The sequence below is a fragment of the Rhinoderma darwinii genome, chromosome 1 (assembly GCF_050947455.1).
Source record: "Rhinoderma darwinii isolate aRhiDar2 chromosome 1, aRhiDar2.hap1, whole genome shotgun sequence".
Lineage (NCBI taxonomy): Eukaryota > Metazoa > Chordata > Amphibia > Anura > Rhinodermatidae > Rhinoderma > Rhinoderma darwinii.
Window position 1 is genome coordinate 114,865,740 of NC_134687.1, and position 20,520 is coordinate 114,886,259.

Here is a 20,520-nt window from a genome sequence, read left to right on the forward strand (position 1 = left end):
CTTTAGATGCCTCACATCACTGTCATAACAGCGCCTTTTACTAGTATAGCGAGAAAACACTAACAAACTAAATATAGAACTTGCTGGATCCTTAACAGTAAAAAGGCAAAAGCATAAACTCTGAAACCAGCGTGCTCCTGGGTTCAGACAGAGGGAATTTCTGCGGAAAAATTAACGTGTTAAATATAGACTTTGCTGCAAATTTCACATAACATTGTAACCAAATAAAGAAATAAAATTGATTGAAAAAGCAGAATATCAAACACATTATAGAAAATATAAAGAACTGTCCCTTTATAAGTCAGTACATTATATTCTATGGCTGATGAATTTCGATCATTAACCAAGCCAAAAATAGCCTTAAATGTGGAAAAACAAACATTGGCAGAAGTCAGTAAGCGGCTTTAATGACGCCTCGCGCAATCAGCGCAGTTAATGAAAACAGATCAGCAATAGTGGCTTCTTGAGTACGTCACTGCTTAGTGACAAGTGACCAGACTCCGCGAGGAATAGGTGACCGTGACAAGATACGGGCGGAGCAAGTTCTCACCTGGGGTGGTGTTAAAGTCCAAGATTCGATGATGAGACTGCAGTAAATCTGGGTTGCTGGATGACAGTGTTCCACTGACTGGGAGGGTGGCGGGCATGTGCTTGGTTTGCCTCAGACCAACAATGCTGTCATCTTGAGACTGCCCGATTCCAATGTCACTGGGAACAAAGAGACAGTGGATGTTAGATCACACTACATATCTGAAATACAGAAAGAAGAGGAGCAGCCCTAGTGGTGAACTGCAGTTGTAACGCATCTACAGCACAAAGCTCTTATGGATTAATAATAGACCATAAGATTTCTCAAGGAGCACCATAGCACAAGTTTCTGACCATGGAATTCACTAGAACACAAGTGGTGCTTAGATCTAGCCTTTATCTGTGACTGAATGGGGGTGAAGATCCGTCACCCAATTTCACAATCCTTTGGACAATCTTCATTAACAACTGATATGCTTGCTACACATATACTCTGTGGCATCAGTGAACAAATGGCCTGATAAGACAGGTCTGGCAACTGCCAATTAAAATATTCAGCGACCACAAATGTTTTATTTCATTATCAGGTCAGCTTGGTAAACAAAGATAACAGATCTGATGACTGCACTTAAAGCGATCAGTCTCATCAGTGGTATCGTGTACAATTTCGGACACCTAACCATCATAAATACTACCATGTGGATGAATGTGGCTATGCCTGGTCTACACGTCAGTCACATCACAGAAGTATCCATAGCAATGCACTGTATTACATATATAGATAGATATTAGATAGATGTATTTGTGCAACTTAATTTGACAACTGATTGTACAAAAGTTACAGCTCCCTGTTGGTGCGACTCAGCCGCATAACAGAGGCACTTCTATACATTTTATTAGGAGACGTGTGATTTACTATTACATACAGTATAGAACTTAATTTTGACCCAATAAAAAATGGTTGTGCAGCAAAATTGCATAGGCAATGATGACGCATGCCCGAATTCATGCCACAAAAGTCAAAGTGGAACCCTAGCCTTCATGAGGTGTATGTGGAAAAACAGGTAGGAAAAAATACCATTACTGGGATTACTCAATCTAATCCTGAATAATGCCTGTAAAAATATTTTCGATTTAAAAAAAAAAAAAAAAAAAAATGGACACGGACTAAATCGCTAACTGCATCACTATGTATTATCCACTCGAACATCTGCACAAAACAGCCAAGTATATCAACAAATGGGTAATCATAACGCTAACACCTCATTTTTTAAATATGAACTTTGCTAAGACTCTGTGGATGGCCGTGGAGGAGCGGCGCGGCGTAACATTTACTCATTGTGCGGTGATAATGCTCAGAAGGAAACAAAATGTCAGTAAACTTGTGATGTGTTTTCACCTGACACTCAGGAGAATTGCTAAGGGAAAGTACAAACCCTGTCAAGTGTAAATTTTCTCCATATCAATTTCGACAGCATCAAATTAATGTCAAGTAGAAGTAGAATGGGGCTCTGAGAGTTCAGTAATCCAGATCGCAGAATAGAAGATATAAACTGTTCGTTACAGCTTCAGTTACTCCATGTAAGGCTATGTTCACACATTGCGCATTTGTTGTGTAATTCCGCAACAAAGTACAGTACAATGTTAGTGAATAGGGTTTTAACAAACCCCATTAACTCACAGAGTAAAAAATCCGCTGCAGACCATGCGTGCTGCATCATTTTGAATCCGCAGAACACTATTTGTTGAGGAAACGCTGCATATTTTCATTGTGGATTTCATTCATTGCAAGGCAAGAGGAATGAAAACCTGCAGCCTGCCACTCCAGAATCCGCAAGGAAGTACACGCGTTTCATTGCAGATTATGGTGCAATTAGAAGCCAGTTGCACAGTGGAATTTTTACGCTATATGTGAACATAGCCTAAGGATGCAAGGAAAACGCTGCTGTTATGTTGGGACGTGTTATTAGGAATCTTGGAGCTACAGTTGCCTTTCTCTTGATGCATCGCGTCACGCTGTAGCCAGAAGCAGCAGTTCTGTAGCCAGGAGGCATGCGTAATGTGTGGCAAGTAGATACACAGTATTCCTAGGTGTCCGGTAAGTAATTGCAATTTCCAACTAAATAATCTTAAGAAAAAAAAACAAACTAATTCGAAACATCTTAAAACGCAGAATCTTTTCTAGTCTGAGAATACAACGTATCCGCGCATTTCACAGGAAAAGTCATTCCCAATCCCTTTGAAGACCGCCCTGGAATGGTATTAGAAAGCTTTTCCTCAATACAATGAACTTTTTATGAGTTCAGGGCTTAAAGTATCAAGGACGAATAAAAGGGTGTTCTATAATTAGAGAGGTTGCAAGCCTTCATATGCAAGTATTGTGTACCCAGCAGAGCACCTATAGAGCTCTACTCATGTCATACAATGGCACACATGGACTAGGACTGGCTTATTGGGCGGAGTAGGAAGATCGATTGATTTGTGCAAAATGTAATAAAAGTCACATGCCTCTTAATAAATTTGCTGCATTTTCACCTCTCAAATCTACTCTTGTTATTAACTGGCGTCCATGTCTGCCATCAAATTGCTCCATTTACCCTTTATCTAGTTAATAAATGTGCCCTGAAATACCTCCTTGGAGACCATGCCCACTCTTGTCACTTTTCAAATTCAGACTCTGCTATTGTTTTCGTGAAAAAAAACAAAAAAACTTTACAGAACCTAAAACTGAAGCATTACCCTGAAATCAACAGTAATCCAAATGGGAGCGATAGTTTCTGTTCGGCTTTCCGTTCATCTGACGGAAAGGTTGAACTGAACCCTAAGGCCCCATTCACACGAGAGTGAATCTCGTCCATGTGCTGTGCATTGAAACAACGCACTGCACACGGACACATTGATTTCAATGGAGCCATTCACACATGCGTGAAAGATACTGCATGTCCTATATTGGTGCGTTATCACGCACCAACGCGCCCATTGAAGTCAATGGGTGCGTAAAAACCATGCACCGCACACGCGTGTTCGGTGCGTGATTTACGCATCAATTCAGTTGAAAATAAGAAAAAAAAAATGATGTGCTTTGCGAGTGCGTGAGAAACGCATGCCACTCGCAAAGCACACTGATGCATAACGCCACACACACACGGACCCAATTCACGCGCGTGAAAAACTACGTGAATCCGACACGCTCGTGTGAATGAGGCCTAGCGCTAATGTGAACAGGCCCTTACAGATTGTATGTTGTATCTCTGAACGGAGAAGCATAACATACGAGTTTGTGTTATATGCAGTGACAGAGATAACAGATAGCCCTGTCTGATATATCCTACAGTATGACAGTAAAATAAAAGAACTTTGTAAAAAAACAAAATGCATCCAATAGTATAATAAATTCAAAAACGCAACATGCTTGTTATATACAAATTCCTAACAATCATGAACTTTACTACAGCAGAATACAAAACATTTTTATATAAACTGTGATGGGCAATGTGGATACATTTGGCTGGACGGTTATATGATGAAATAATAAACCCTATTGTAAAGAAATACTAAAGCAAATTATCCCCTGAATTACACTCATTTGCATTTTCCAGAAATCCAAGGACTCCAAGTGGCTGATGGCAGCACATTTTACCAAATATGACCAGAATTTTAGTCACATGAAACTACAATCTTACATCATAAGTGTTTTTTTACACAAAAGGGGCATTTATAATCCTGAATAAATATAGAACCATCAATTCCCCCAATAAAACAAGATCAAAAGGTAAAAAATACAGAAAAGTCATTCTATATGAAACTGGGATGGCGCGCTCAAATACGTAAACACACCCATTTTGGCCCCACTGATCCTCTTTTTAGATTACGTATCCAAGGCTTAGGGGAAAGGATTTTGGGTGTATCAGTTAGTTAAGCACATCTTGTAATAGATCAAGGCCTTTAAAGCGGTTAAATATTTATTTGTAAAAAGTAGCATATAATGGTCTTAAACCTGGTGAGTACAATCTTTTTATCCTGCATCAAAATCTTTATACCAACCAAAACATCAAAAAACAAAGACTCTACAAGACAAATATTCTAACACAATAGTGTAAATGTAAATAAATGTGCGTTCTTACTTGTAGGGCTTCTGAGGCAGTATGCTGATCCTGGTTTTATCTAGAATCTTCTTCAGCTTATTTCTTCCTCCAACAGTATTAGCTTTACCTTTTTTGCTCACTTTTTCAAGTCCAATAACTTGTTCAACATCAACAGCAAGATCGGGGATGGAGTAGCGACTGGACTTCTTAAAATCACCAATTTTGGGTAAATGTGGGGCACTATTTCTCTTTTCTTCCAACATTCTTGCTAGAAGCTCTTTAAAGACTGGAGAAAATCCGGAAAGATGTATAAACAAAAAAAAAAAGAGCAAATCGTGTAAAACCTGTGCAAAGCTCATGTGACTCCGACACACACGAGGGCCAAATTTATATTAATACATCAATATGTTTTAAGCAAGTATGCATTATAAAATAGCCAAAATTATTATATTCTATAAAATATATGATGTCTACCTCTAAATATTAGTATATATTAACAGGGTTCTATACACGTGACATCATATATTCATGGAGAAAAGCACACAACACATGAATGTTATATTCCTGAAATCCGCTTACCAAATAAATTTGTTTTCACAGTGATAGACAAGTGAGTGTTATTCTTTAGGATTTCCATAGCCTTTGTTAGCTGAATATTTTCAAAGTTCTGACCGTTCACCTCCAGTATCTGCAAGAAAAGGGCAAGTAACGCAACGTGATTAATAATCCAAGATGTGACATTTACCTCCTTGAAAGCAGCTTTTTTCCCTTTAATGTGTAGGAATTGCAGAGGTAATAGATCTAATTGACATGAATTATTGAACGGCTTCTTTCATCCTTTTCTTTCCCAGCAGTGAGTAGCGGGGATTTCTCCCAGAGAAGGTGGTCTATCATACCTGATCCCCTCTTTTTAAGCCAGCCTCCGCAGCCTTGCTCCCAGAATCCACGCTGTCAACAAAGATACCAAATCCCTTGTCTGAGCCGCCCAGCAGGGTGAAAGGCAAGAGGGCTTCACGAGACGGCTTTGTTAGTGTTATCAATCTTCTTTTTGCTTTGGCAGCACATGCAATATTTAATAGCCTCAGGTGTCCACCCATTTTCTGAAAGGCAACATTAAGCAGCATTAAAATCATGGCAAAAAAACTAAATATTGGAAAGAAGGTGAACTTGAAATGATAGCTCAATTTTTCATACAAGTTAATTTAAGCAAAACAGAATAAAAAAGGTAAAAAAAGGAAAATGTTACCTCTCGCTCCAGGTTATTTTCAAATTCCTCGAGAAATCGAGTCATAGCAGAGTCACCTTCAAAGTCATTAAAGTGATTGTTTACCCACAGTAGCACGACACGAGTCACCTGCAAGGGAAACAACAACATATGAGAACTAATAGAAGAGAAATTCAGCTAAGAAGTCTGATTTAAACAGTAAAAGCACTTCTGCGATTTAATAAAAGAGCCAATTTAGTACTTATTGGGGCATTTCCAGCTCAACATGCTAGCAAATGGAGGCTATGGATTTAAATGTGCTTTAACGCTCAAAATGAAAAAGTTTACCCTTGAAGGTCTTTTTTTTTAATATATTTTTATCTAAACAGGTTTAAAATGTTGTACCAATTCATTTCTTAATATATCTACAGTGGTTTGACAGCCGTAAATATACTAGTCCCTCTCAATGAATTAATACCATCAAAAAAGTTACATTATTTTACTAATTCAATTCAAAAAGTGAAACTCATATTATATAGATTCATTACACACAGAGTGATCCATTTCCAGCATTTTTGCTCTTTTAATGTTGATGATTATGGTAACAGTTAATGAAAACCAACAATTTTGTTTCTCAGAAAATTAGAATATTAAATAAGCACAATTTCAAAAATTATTTTTAATACCGAAATGTTGGCCTACTGAAAAGCATGTACAGTATATGCCCTCAATACTTGGTCAGGGCTCCTTTTGCATGAATTACTGCATCAATGTGGTGTGACATGGAGGCGATCAGCCTGTGGCACTGCTGAGGTGTTATGGAAGCCCAGGTTGCTTTGATAGTGGCCTTCAGCTCGTCTGCATTGTTGGATCTGGTGTCTCATCTTCCTCTTGACAATACCCAATAGATTCTCTATGGGGTTTAGGTCAGGCGAGTTTGCTGGCCTATCAAGCACCGTGATACTGTGGTTATTAAACCCGGTATTGGTACTTTTGGCATTGTGCCAAGTCCTGCTGGAAAATGAAATCACCATCGCCACAAAGCTTGTCAGCAGAGGGAAGCATGAAGTGCTCGAAAATGTCCTGGTAGACGCTGCGCTGACTCTGGACTTGATATAACACAGTGGACCAACACCAGCAGATGACATGACTCCCCAAACCATCACTGACTGTGGAAACTTCACACTGGACCGCAAGCAACTTGGATTGATGCCTCTCCACTCTTCCTCCAGACTCTGGGACCTTGATTTCCAAATAAAATGCAAAATTTACTTTCATCTGAAAACAGGACTTTGGACACTGAGCAACCGACCAGCCATTTTAAAGGCTTAGGAAACCTTTGCAGGTGTTTTGTGTTTATTAGCCGATTAGAGTGTCACACCATCTTCAACTTCTACCCAATATTAAAATATACTGAGAGATTACATTTTGGGTTTTCATTAACTGTTAGCCATAATCATCTACATTAAAAGAAAAAAAAATGCTGGAAATAGATCACGCTGTGTGAATGAATCTATAGAATATATAGAAATGAATTACTGAAATAAATTAACTTTTTGTTGATATTCTAATTCATCGAAAAGGACTAGTATATTAAGATATTAGACACCACAGAATGTTGGACCTAAAAACAAAACGATAAGAAATAGAGATTCACTTCATGCAGGATGGGCATATGTACATCATTTCCCAAAAAAGCCGTTTTACAAGGTCAGTCGTGTTATACTTCAATACATTTTTCTCTAACCTTGTCCCTAAGGCTAGGATCATTAAACCACTCTAACAACTTCTTCCCAACTTCCATGGGACTTGACAAAAATGTTCTGTAGGTCAAGAGGAAATCTTCTATGTATGTTGGGTCAACCACAGAATGCTCTTCTACCAGATGCATTGTTAGACGTTCTGCTGTTCCCTGCAGAAACATGTTTAAGAATACAGTGAGCAACAAAAAAAATAAATCTTATACCAGTAAACAAAACCTGCCACATTTATTTTTGTGGATGAGAATGTCTATATGAGATGCATTTCAACACTTAATAACATTTATCTTGTAAAAGTGCAGCTTTTATGTTACCTTGATGACAATGTGGCCTTTTCTGGTGCCAGTACGATCTAGCTCTCTGTGCTCTTTGACCATCACAATTTCCCCTTCCTCTTCGACTTTTTGCATGTTCTTCTCCACCTGGTTCAGGATGCGGCAATAGTCTTGCTGAGCTATGCAAACAAACTGGGAAGAAGGTAGTGATTTATAGATCGTATAAAAGAAACCAAAAGGTAAGATGTACTATATTTATATGACGTGAAAAATTAAAGCACCAGTTCTCCTCAAGACCTCTGATAATTGCCGCCTTTGCATTAGAAATGCTCAAGTAAGCTACGAACAAGGTAGTGACAGAATCTTTTTTGAACAGGGGCAATACATTTTCCCAACCAATGACATTTCTATCCTTTGAACCGGATTAAAAATGCTTTAATAGTAGAAAAACACCTGATTGGAGATCACAGTCCTAGATATAGTGGTCAGAAAAAAAAGCACACCCTTGGTGGACAAAAAGTATCTATTACTGCATTTCTCAAGCAGATGAGCTGTTTTTAAAACAAAGATCCATGCAAAGGCATAGAAAAAGGAGACTACTAAAGCGGACTACTATACACAGGATATTCGTCAATGAGAAAGGCCGGGCTGTCAGAGAAGAGATACTGTGCAGTCTGGCTCACATCTTCTCCTACATACCTGGCAGTCATCCACTTTGGTTCTCATCACTCCCTTCATGTATTCCTTCTCCATGGTTGGAGAGACTCCAAAGCTGTTTCCCATGCAAAGTATTTCTGTTCTCCCATCAGGATATGTCACTTCCACTGAGCCATTTAAAATGACTGACCAGGAATCCAGCTGTAGAGCCAGAAAAAGGAACAATTAAATTAAATCGCATTAAAAATCCCACTGAACATGTTTACACACGGAGGTGATCATTTCTGGGAGTTTCACCTTTGTGGATAGAGATATCAATTAGAAAGGGTGACTAAAATATTTTACTTTTATATTCTGAAATTGCCTATTGTACATAAGCGTTCCTCACTAAAATGTCACACGTCTCACATTTCCCACATCAGTCCTTTACATAGCACTTATCACAGTCTCACGTACAAATAATAAAATAAGATCTTAAAAACAAATCTCTAACCTCCTCTCCATCATTTAGTACGACAGTCCCTGCCCGTTCCACCACAGCGAACACCATGACAGCGCAGAGTTCACGCCTGACAGACATCGTCATGTTGGCAAAAGCTGGCAGCTGATGCATGAACTCTAGGAGTTGTTCTAGAAACCGGAGAACGGGGGAAAGATTAGATTTATCAATAAGAGGTTTCAAACTATTTTAAACAAAGTGAAAATGAAAAAGAATCTTTACAATAAGAACTACTAAGGCTCGGTGTACATTTGCAGTGTATGTTGGACGATCTCTCGACAAATACCTTTGACAGAGGCTGCGACGTATCCCACTGTAAAGGCAAGCAGTGCCATGTCGGCCATAGGGACACCCGTATACTGCGCAGTATATGTTTTTTTTACTTTTTATACTGTATACCATAGTATGGAATAGCGTAGTGTACTACGCTATTCCATACCTTCTTTTTATTGCTCTTTAATGATGTTAAATGTACACTACAAACGCAGTGTGCACAGAGCCTAACGCATAAATTAATATCCTACAGAAAGTCTATACAAATAGGAGCCACACTTATCAATACATCAGTTTTTCTAATCGTTACTGTGTAAATGCATGTAATATACATGCTGAAAACATGACATTATTTAATAAGCTAATGTTATACGTCATACGTCAAATCAAAATGAACAGAATGCCAGACATGCCATAGATCATATGTTTCTTTCATTAGAGTAGCAATTATGCAAGTTACAAACTTCTAACATAAGAGTGACAGCAACGAGGATACCACAGCATGGGGTAAAGTCTTAATCTGCAGCGCTGGGTTTATTACATAATTCATCTAAATGACAACGTGTAATTAAACGTTAGACAAACTTCTGACATGTCAGAAGTATTGATTGGTGGGGGTACGAACACCGACCCCCACCAATCGCTAAAAGGAAGCGGCGGAAGTGCTGGTGTGAGCCGCTTCGTTTCTATTCGCTTTTTCCGGAAAGCCGATGTATCGGAGTACGGGCTCATAGACTTTCAATTGAGCCCGTACTCCGATACATTGATTTCCGGAATAAGCCGAACAGAAACGAAGAGGATGAGTCTCAGTGCTCGGACCCCCACCAATCAAAACTTCTGACATGTCAGAAGTTTGTTGAAAGTTTACATAACACCTATCATTACATAACACTGGCGGATCCCTATAAGATACAGCTAATAATGGTGCTTAAATTATAAAATAGGATAGTATAATTCCCTTATATGTTATGCCCCATCATGCATCCTTTCCAACTGACATTTATTTTAAACCCTTCAAACCCTGGGAGGAGCTTAGCAATCACATGACTGTGTGCACCTGCCAACTGTGTAGGGAAACATACATAAAAAATACATAAGGCTGACATATCCCAGTGATGTGATAGCTTTATCTATAGTCTACTTATATGGTATTTACAAAAAATTACTTTACACAGTTTATTTTAGGGGAAAAATGTGTTACTTATGTCCACAACTGGAAACTTAGTTAGGAGATATCTCCTCTGGCAAAAATGTACTGGAGCTAGGCGGTGACTCAACTAGATCAATGATGCACACATAAGCCACTGGTCCAAGTGCCACTAGTAAAGACGTTTAAGAAGATAAGTGGCTTAAAAGTGTATTTCTGCATTAGAAAAAAAAATAAAATACTGGAGCAGTAAAGGTTTTCCCTGCCTGATGTGTGCAAAAGAAATACAACACATTAACATTGAATCTTACAGGGAAGAGATTTCTGCAAAAGGTAGTTCAATAAATGAGAGGATACAAGCAGAAAATAAAGCATCCAAGCTTCCATATTTAGATGGTGTATGTGACGCGTGAGAACAGTAATAACAGCCATCAAATTCATTTCATGGTCCTGGCATCAAATGACACGCTACTCTGCCACCTGTACAGTGCTGAACTTACATTATCCCGTTACCTATATATGATCTCTAGGAATTACATTTAGGATTAGTTATCCTGTCTAAAATTCTTTTAATAGGATTTTAACAAAGCATTTGATAAACAGATGGTCGTAGAAGGCGGCAGCAAAACATAGAAAACGAGTAAGAAAAGAATGACCATGTAAAGAACACAATGTACAGCGGTGAGAGACTTCAAAAGTAATGTGAAGAAATGCTGGACTGCAACACAGATAAAATGAAATGCAAGGTCTTGGGACCCAGGATTATTACTCATCACAAGGACATGGACAGGCGGCAAGGTAAATACGCAGTACATTCTGTGCGTATACATATTGATGAGGGTTTTTCATTCATCTTGTACCATTATTTTGGGTGGTAATAGTGATTGATTGCGAGATCCTGACCTTTATCTGAGGCATGTATATGTCAGCAATAAACAGGATTAAAAAGGTTGGATGTCTGTCACTGCCTGTAACTAGGCTTACCAATGTCATCATCTGTCCGGTCAATCGGATCTTTCTCCAAGCAGTCCCTTACAATGTCTCGGCTCATTAAAGGGTCTGACGCTCTCTCAATGTCCTCTTCATCATCGTCGTCCTCAGAGTCCACAGCAGTCTCTGGTAGCCCACTCAGGTCCATATCTCCAGGCTCACTTTCTGTGGCCTAAATAAAAGACCAGTGAGAAATAGGTCACTAAAAGTGATATTATAGTAATTGTAGGTAACCACATCATCTGGTTTGACAGCAAACTTGCAGAACCTAAAGTACAATAAATGTGGGAATCATTTTCATAATCATCATAAATGCATGTATAAAATGTAGCAAGTTTTACAATAGCAGGCCGATAAAGTCGATTTTTACAAAACATATAAGGATATGTTCACACGGCTTATTTTGGAGCGTAAAAGCCTTGTATTACGCTCCAAAATACACTTGAAAAAAGCCTGCAGTTTCCCATTGACCTCAATACACTGCTGTTCACATGAGGTATATTTTTACGCTGAATTGAAAAACGCCACGTAAAAGAAAAAAAGCCTCATAAAACAAGTAGCTTGTCACTTTTTGAAACTATGAAAAAAGCCTCGAAAAACGGCTAATAAAAAAAAGCCTAAAAACAAGCTTCAAATGAAAAAAAAAAAATATAAATTATTTTCAGCTTCAAAAACGCCTTGAAAATAGAGGATGTTTTACCTTAAAAGCATCCTCAGAATTTTTAGCGACTTCTTTTTGTACCGGTGAACATACCCTAAGAATGCCTCCATACTAAACTTATTGGTTGGACTAATAAGTAGTAAAGCTTTTCTGCAATCCACTCTAAGGCCCAATGCACACAAACGTAAAAACATTCGTAATTACGGGCCCATAAACTTCTATTGGCCATGGGTACCTTCCCGTTTGCTTACGGGAAGGTGCCCGGGCCATTGAAAAATATGGAACATGTCCTATTTCAGGCCGTAATTACGACACGGGCAGGCCCATAGAAGTCTATGGGTCTACCGTAATTACGGGTGACTGCACGTGTGCAGCCGTAATTACGGGAGCGTTTCTAGTCGACATCAGGGGATAGTCACTGTCCAGGGTTCTGAAAGAGTTAACTGATCTGCAGTAACTCTTTCAGCACCCGGGACAGTGACTACCGCTGGAGTTAATAGTATTAAACGTTAACTTACCCAGAACTCCCTGCTTCTTCCTCCAGTCCAGCCTCCCGGGATGACGTTTCATCCCATGTGACCGCTGCAGCTAAAATCAGGCTGCAGCGGTCACATGGACTGCCACATCATCCAGGGAGGTCAAACTGGATGTCAAAAGAGGGACGTGTCACAAAGACAACGGCCGGGGTACGTATGAACTTCTTTTACTTTCAATCACTGCGAAAACTCTGCACAAAAGGGCTGCCCCTTCTCTCTATCCAGCACGGATAGAGAGAAGGGGCTGCCGATTAGTGCAGAGAAAACGGGTCCGTGAATACTGGTGACAACGGACTCGTATTTACGGGTAGGGGTACATAAATACTGGTGGAGTACGGGTCGAATACGTGTGACAAAGGACCCGTATTTACGGGAGGAAAAAAATACGTTCGTGTGCATGGGGCCTAACCATTTATTGTATGAAAACTATGAACTTTCTGCAGTTTTCACACAACTACAGGGGTAAGAAGCATAAGAGTAATGTTATCATGCAGAGATGATCGATACTGTAACAACTCAAAACCTTACAAGCAAAGCCCATAAGCAGCTGCATAGATTCATGGATCAATAATATATAGGTAGCAGCCAAGAGGTCACCTTTCAGTCTTCAGATAGCCATGTGGGCAAAAATAAAAGCAACATTTTTGTCGGACATTCCCCGCATAATGTTATAATTTCCGTCCGGCAAATGGACCAATTATCAGAAAGTATGTATGGGGACTAATAATCGTTAATAGGATCGCTTGTCCCCACACATTTTGTATATTGTCCGCATATCTTGGGTTGCATAAAAGATCCGATCAGCTCGTTGATCGGCTGATCGTTGCCATGTTTACACGCTGTCTTTTATTTTTATGGGAATCTGTCAGCAGCTTTGAGGTCTCAAAACTATTGATAGGGCGAAATAGGGGAGAGAATTGCAAACATAACTTTTGTCTCGGTCATGCAGGTTGCATGACCAAACAAAAGAGGATGACGCCGCCATCAGTAGTGACATTAAGGCGGAACGTGATGAGCAAGTGCCCCTGCACTGCATGCTGCAAGCCCCGCACCCACTGCTCTGAGTGACGTCTTTAGTGGTCTCCTGATTAGCTGCTAGAGCCGTCACTCAAAGTAGAGTGGCACATGAGACCGCTGTATCCAGGGAATCAAACGTCTGTTTCTCGGTCTTGCATGATAGGAAAAAAACAAAAGGGATGTTTACAATGCCCTCTCCCTCGCATCAGATTGACTTTAATGTGTTGTTTCTATAAAAAAAAAATATTCACAGTTATTAAAAATTGTATTTAGTTTGAGCGCTGTAGCTTCTGTGTGTCCACTATACATAGAAACTGTATAACACCGCTTTAAGCTGGATGAGTTAGTCAGCTGGACTGACGGCTCGGCTGACAGCAGCTTCTGACATACGTGTTAATGATAAGTTTGATAAGTGATAACTGCTATGTCCTGAGTGATGACCACCATGCAGGTCTTCCTTTATCACAGAAGCCTGGTCTTTGTAATCTGAAGACACCAGTTTACAGTAGCGGCCGTTTTTCACTGTCGTGTGAACGTGGCCTAAGAGTATATATTCAGATCGTGTGGCTAAATTGCGGTTTATTGCCGTGGTTAAAGTGTATTCACATGTGGTTGAGGTGTGGGTAGAAACACTGAAAAAAAACCTCATGCATTATTGCAGCGATGCGGTTACGTTTTTTCTAACCACACTTGCATAACAAAACCCATAAAATTGTGGTAAAAATGCACATCGTTTTTTGATGCGGTTCTAACCGTGTCTAATCCGCAAGGTCTGATTACACCCTAAGGGTGCATTAACATGAGACTTTTTGGTCACGTGGTAAAAACCAAAAATGTAAATTGTCGCAGTTTGCGATGCGACTTGTGCATGCATGTAAAATATATGTATTTCGCCTGTAAAAATTGCAGAGGAGAAAACTGCATCGCAAACCTCAGTAATTCACTGTAAATCCACGTGTGCTTTGTGCTACAATTTTTGATGCATTTATTACCGCACGGCCAAAAAAAAAAAAAAAAAGGCTCTTGTAAATGCATCCTTTCCGCCAAGTCATGGTAAAATACAGCGGTTTTGCAAAAACTGGAATTTTTCTGCAGTTTGACAGAAATAGCATTTTGACAGCATCTTTAATTGAATCACTTTCAGATGGTATTTAGGAGGCCAGTCATCTGTACCCATCAGCTGTTGAGATCCACTGCTGTGGTGGCAAAGCAGATGATCAGTTTCTGCCTGCTCCAATGCACTGTATGAGACTGATGATCTCCTTACATCACATTATAAAATCTGGGTGCCCAGATGTGGTAGGACTTACAGGTGTGTATTGGCGCTCAATTATGCACAAAACATTTCTTCACGCAATTACTGTATTTATTTTCTGTGAACAAAATAGTCAAGTAATCTAGTCATTTTTCCCTTCTTGAAAGTGTTGCCATGTGTCCGGCTTCTCTAACCCTGATGATCAGCCGTTACAGCCCAGCTACGCAGCAGCAGTAATGCAGCATTACATGCCGACATTCGGAAAAAATGGCCAACCACGTAATGCATGGACCCAATGAATCCAGAGATGCATGCACTCTATTCTAGCTCTTAGTAGAGTCGCCTCTATGACACCAATATGCACCAATAGGGCACATGTTCTCATCAGACAACCCCTTTAAATGCTACATTTGTGATAATGTTCATTAACATTTCCTGATTGATAAATCCTGATGATAGAAGCGGCCTATCCTGCAGTAAAAAAAAAACAGACCAGAAGGCAATTTAAAGGTCATGTATAATTCTTAAGTGAAAACATTTATGAACTCAAGCGATCGATAGGCTGTCTTCATCAGAATGAAGTTTATCTTAAACCACTGACGTGACAACTGCCCCCTGTGTGCAGCACATTGCAATGCACCTGCAGACCTCCCTGACACGAGCGGTTAATGACGAATTATAATATTGTAGGAAACAGACGAGTGACCGTGCTCCCGCAGAGGACGTAATGAACCAACATTCAGATTGTCTGCACTAATGCCGTGTTCCCGAGCTGCCATTATTTGCTTCTAGGTAGCCACGGGCTGCAGAACTTCAGAAAGGCCAAAGGCAAGTTATTGAAAGAGCCGCTCCCACCTGTCAATTTTTATGCCTTTTTCAGAACTGGGTCAGTAACTCCCAAACCTTTAGTATCGAATATTCTCATTAACAATAGCAAAAAGGTAATCAAAGAAAAATACAGACACAAAAATCACTTTGCTGCCGTTAAGCAGGCCGTCCATAGAACAATTTTGTTAAAATTTACTTTTTCTCGATCAATGTTCGAGTTTCTGTTTAATTGCCTTAAGAAGTTCTCCGAACAACAAAGGAATGCAATGTATCGGATTGTTTTGATACTTCTAGGGCTGAACACTGGAGACCTCTCGTGTCTGTGCAGGGGTCAGAAATCCCAGCCTGGTAGCCAACGACACTTGAAATGTATACACTTTGGGTGGTTATCTACCGATAAATGAAATGATCTCCTAAAGTGCACACTGCTTAGCCATTGCTGCATCTATGCCATGTTTAATGGATCTGATGAGGGCAGTAGTCAGTCTAATTATTCTTCACATTCATTTACTTTTCTGAATGTTGCTGTTATTTGAAATCTTAAAAGAAGGTCTATAACGTACATCGCTCATCTCATACGAAATCCAGAAATCCCTTGTGGCTTTCCCTTGCATTTGCAATGGCCCAACCAATCAGAAACCAATTACTTTATGGCACGTGATCATATTCAGGAAACCGCATCTTGCCGGTGGTAGACGGAGCACACATTATAGAAAGTGGAGGTCTGTCCTCAGCTGCTCCTTATACAGACCATAATCCATGCTCCACGTAGACAAGGTAATGATTATTAAGTACAGGTCAAGTCGGACCCGTGCAGCCTCCTTAACCCTTTACCAACCACTATGCCCGTTAGGGGTGCCTAATCTAATGTGTATTGCTAACCAATGGCACATCTGATATTGTGTGTCAGTCAGCAACGGCTAGCTGCACTATTCAAGATATATCATGGTCGGTAGTGATGACTAGTGACTGGCGTGGTTACGAAGCACATTACGGATTCTATTAGCCACCATGTCTAGTGGTACTACTGGAAGAAGGGCTACAAGAACGTCCCTTTTTATCACAATGGTCATCAACCCAACATACACAGGAGACTCTGCAGGAGCTGAACAAATAATCCGTCTGTCTCATTCATTTAACCAAATAGGTCTGTCTCTTTCTTAATGAGTGTTCTTACCATGTAAAATGCTTGACATACAAAATTCAGAAGGGAAATTAATATTTAAAGAGGTCTGTTATGAGATCAACGCTGAGGGCAATCTGAAGATGCCATTTCATGATTTATTCACATATGAAGAAAACGTCTTATTTTCCCTCCAAACTTGCCACATATCTCATGATTGCCATTAACGTCTGTGGTAACGGAAGGCAGAGAAGACAAAGAAAAATAATAATCTTTACAGGGAAACGTATTCGCTATTAACAATGCGGATTGGTAAAGGGGGAACTGTCCTTCCAATTACTGCTTCTGCATGACAGCCCTGGCCTATATTACTCAGCGATCATTCCCGTAAACCCAAATCTATTCTCACCCCGTGTTTGTTCTCACTTTATAACAAACTCAAACGCATATTACCATAGCCAAGGAAGGACAATTATCCATCTTTATAAAAAGCGTTACACTTCGTCTGATTTTTTCACCTATGAATTACGACACAATGGCCTGAAGCAAACGACTCCGTTATCATCGATCAACACATCATCAGGGCTCATTCGCACATCTGCATTTCTAATCAGATTTAATTCAGTTTTTGCATTGTTCACATCCTTATTATTACCATTATTTGTTGTGTCTTTTATATTTGTACAAAAGCAGCAAAAAAAATATTTTAATCCTTTAACAAAAATACAGAACAAAAACGGACAGAAGGAATAAAAAACCGGAACAAATTGTAAAATAACGGATTTGTATTGTGCATCTTTATTTGATCCGTATTTTCATACGCCATTACTTTGACCGCTTGGCACGACTAGAACATAAGCAGACTATTGCTGTCGACTACGCTATTGGTTCCGCCCAAAAAAACGGAAACCTTAGAGAACGGAAACTATTAGCAACGGAAGCATTACCATTGAAATCAATGGTAATGCAAACGGAAAGCCTTGGTTTCCGTTTGCCTTTCCGTTGAAGGCTTCCCCTGACGGAAAGATCTGACGGAACCCATGAATGGAGCCGAACGCGGAGGTGAATACACAACTAACACTATTTTCTGCAATACTGAAATGTGTCTAGCACTAGAATTGCGGTTCTAAGATGTACCACTAAAAGGCTGTGTTCACACATCAGTCAATTTGCATTTTTTTTTGGAAAAAAAACGTGGCAAAAATGTGATTGGACTGCGGTGTGGACACAGCTTAAGGCTTTATTCACATCTGCACTCTCTTTATAATAGAAACCAGGACGCAGTGCCAGAACCTTCAAACAATGGATATCACTGGTGCCCGACAGACCCAGTTTACTAATAACGGGGTCCATCGGGTACCACTGCGGTGTCAGCATTTTGACGTGAAGTAATTTTGGGCTATTTTATCCCTCAAATAAGATGAAATCTGTAACCGAGCGTCCACCGCAGATGTGGATGGAGCCTTATGCAGTAAAGTGTGAACAACAAGGCCTTTTTATTATCACTATAACCATCTGTTAAGAATTATGCGGTTCTCCTCATTTTCCTTTTTGCAAGTTAGCCTAGAAAGAGACCGACTTGGTTTCCACTACCAAAAATAAAAAATAAAACGTAAAATTAGAAATCTCCATTTCTGCATCTTCGTAAATAGTAGATGGGAGCGCAGATTTTCTATGTGGCACAAGTAGAGCTGCATCGGCTTATGCTGCCAGACCCTCAGTTCATTTTAAGCTGGCACAAAGCTTTTAACAGAACTTCCTAGTACATATCATCTGCCAGGTTTGGATTCAGTCTCCTGGTCTGCAAGAAAAATTTAATTACTAGCAGATTCTCAATCCTGCCCACAGACTAAGTGCAGGACAGTGCCATGTAAAGCCATCTGCCAGCACAAAATGGGCAAAAGGAGGCTGCAGCAAATAGTAATCCAATAACGAATACTACTTTTCACTTCTCAATGCCCACAATAAAATGGATAGAACTGCCCTTTAAATCTGGATCTACTGGTATTAGACTGTATATTTAACATTTTCTAGTTACCGCTGTAAAAAGACTAAAGTAGCAACAGTGACAATGTGACGGATAGTAATGGCAGCGCATGCCCTACTACACAGAAATGCGCGTACACCATCCAATCCTCATCCAAGTATTCAGGCAGGGTTTATACATAAGGGAGCATGAGCAATGGTGGTGCGTGGTTTTTTTTTTTTCCAGTTCTAGGAATGTTTATTAAGTTGATATATACATTTATTTTCTAGAAATGTTTCTATGAAAAACCAAATCTTCATTATCATGATATTTTATAAAGCATTGTTTTGTTTACCAAAACTTTTCTGTGTGAATACAGCCCAACAATGGTTGTTAGTTCACCTTAAAATCCAACATCTAGCATCCTGAGCGCCTGTAAATCATGTGATCTGAACAGGAATCTAACCTGCCGTTAGTGCGCCGGTTATCCGGAGTGCAACAGGATATGGTTGTCAAGGTCAGCCTAAAATAGACGTGAGTCAGTGTAAAAAAAAAAAAGTGGCCGTAGCACCACATTAGTTTATGACTCCCAAGACGACACTGTAACAACAACTCTCTAGTATGCAGCGAGGAGCAATTGTACTGAAAGTCATTCTTCATTATAGGTACCTGAGAGAAAAGGAACAGGAGGGAGTACTCTCTAAAGCTAGAGGGGTTCCGCCGGGAAAAAAAACTAAATTACACAACTAATCGTTGTGTAAAAAAAAAAAAAATGATACTGCCCCATAGACTTAATATTCCATCTTTCCTATTAACATATTTCTGTGAAGAAAGGAGATATGTATGTATGCTTCTAAACTCCTGCGGCAAGACCTTGGTATTTTTTCATTTAACTCTATGGCTATGTGAATTTTCATGTGAAAAGGTGGATATTCACTTTAAGGGATGAATGTGTCAAGAGATTGAGAATACACACATAATAATCCGTTCTGCCGGCCTGGAAAGTTGTCCCAATTGGATAACACCTTCTTAGAATGAATCCAACCTGGCAAAGCTGTGGGTGGACTCTGCAGGGGAAGTTAGTGTGTGAGCGTGTAATACATACAGTAGTCCAGTCCAATCTGCCAAAGTGGGAGCCTCTCTACAGTGGCTCATAGAGCGGACCACCCTCTATATGCCCTGATCGGGACAACCCCCCCCCCCCACCCACACATCCTCTGTATTATAATCCCTCATGAGGTCATCCACAGACTACTAGAACTTCTTTTAAACGGGTTCAAAAGTTATTTTTTTGTACTACATATTAGGCGATACGCGCCCATAAGAAAGTTTGGAGAAATTTTTTTTGCTGATATGTCGCACGGTTGAGACATTTTCTAAGACCATGAAGAGTCATTCAGCAGGCATCTCTATAGACATGTATGAGTTTATGAACATAAGATTGCTCATACAGCGTGATCTCTTACCTGGTAGATGTCAGACAAGCTGCTGCTCCCAGAATCACTAGTGATGCTACATCCTGAATGACTGGAGGACACCTGGGTCACCTGCGGGTGTAGGCTGTCTGTAATGTGCAGCTTGGTGAAGTCAGCAGGGAGCTAGAAGATAAAGACGAAACGTGTCAATTTCATCCGCATAATAAATCATCCGCACAAATAAATAACATTCGCATTTATTCAGAGACGTTCAACAATGAGAAAAGAAATGACAGCAAGG

At 39.8% G+C, this 20,520-nt stretch overlaps 1 protein-coding gene across 12 annotated transcripts in view; it reads right to left on the minus strand.

Moving 5' to 3' along the window:
- Positions 1-20,520, minus strand: part of RAPGEF2 (Rap guanine nucleotide exchange factor 2) — a 310,680-nt gene that overhangs the window by 18,536 nt on the left and 271,624 nt on the right. For all 12 annotated transcript variants that reach the window (XM_075860288.1, XM_075860291.1, XM_075860290.1 and 9 more), the window contains 11 exons: positions 20,271-20,402; positions 11,413-11,590; positions 9,003-9,139; positions 8,552-8,710; positions 7,892-8,044; positions 7,565-7,729; positions 5,860-5,967; positions 5,510-5,713; positions 5,193-5,301; positions 4,653-4,899; positions 551-708 (listed from right to left, as the gene is read on the minus strand). In XM_075860288.1, the coding sequence (XP_075716403.1) occupies positions 551-708; positions 4,653-4,899; positions 5,193-5,301; positions 5,510-5,713; positions 5,860-5,967; positions 7,565-7,729; positions 7,892-8,044; positions 8,552-8,710; positions 9,003-9,139; positions 11,413-11,590; positions 20,271-20,402 (1,750 nt within the window). The remainder of the gene's footprint in view (positions 1-550; positions 709-4,652; positions 4,900-5,192; positions 5,302-5,509; positions 5,714-5,859; positions 5,968-7,564; positions 7,730-7,891; positions 8,045-8,551; positions 8,711-9,002; positions 9,140-11,412; positions 11,591-20,270; positions 20,403-20,520) is intronic.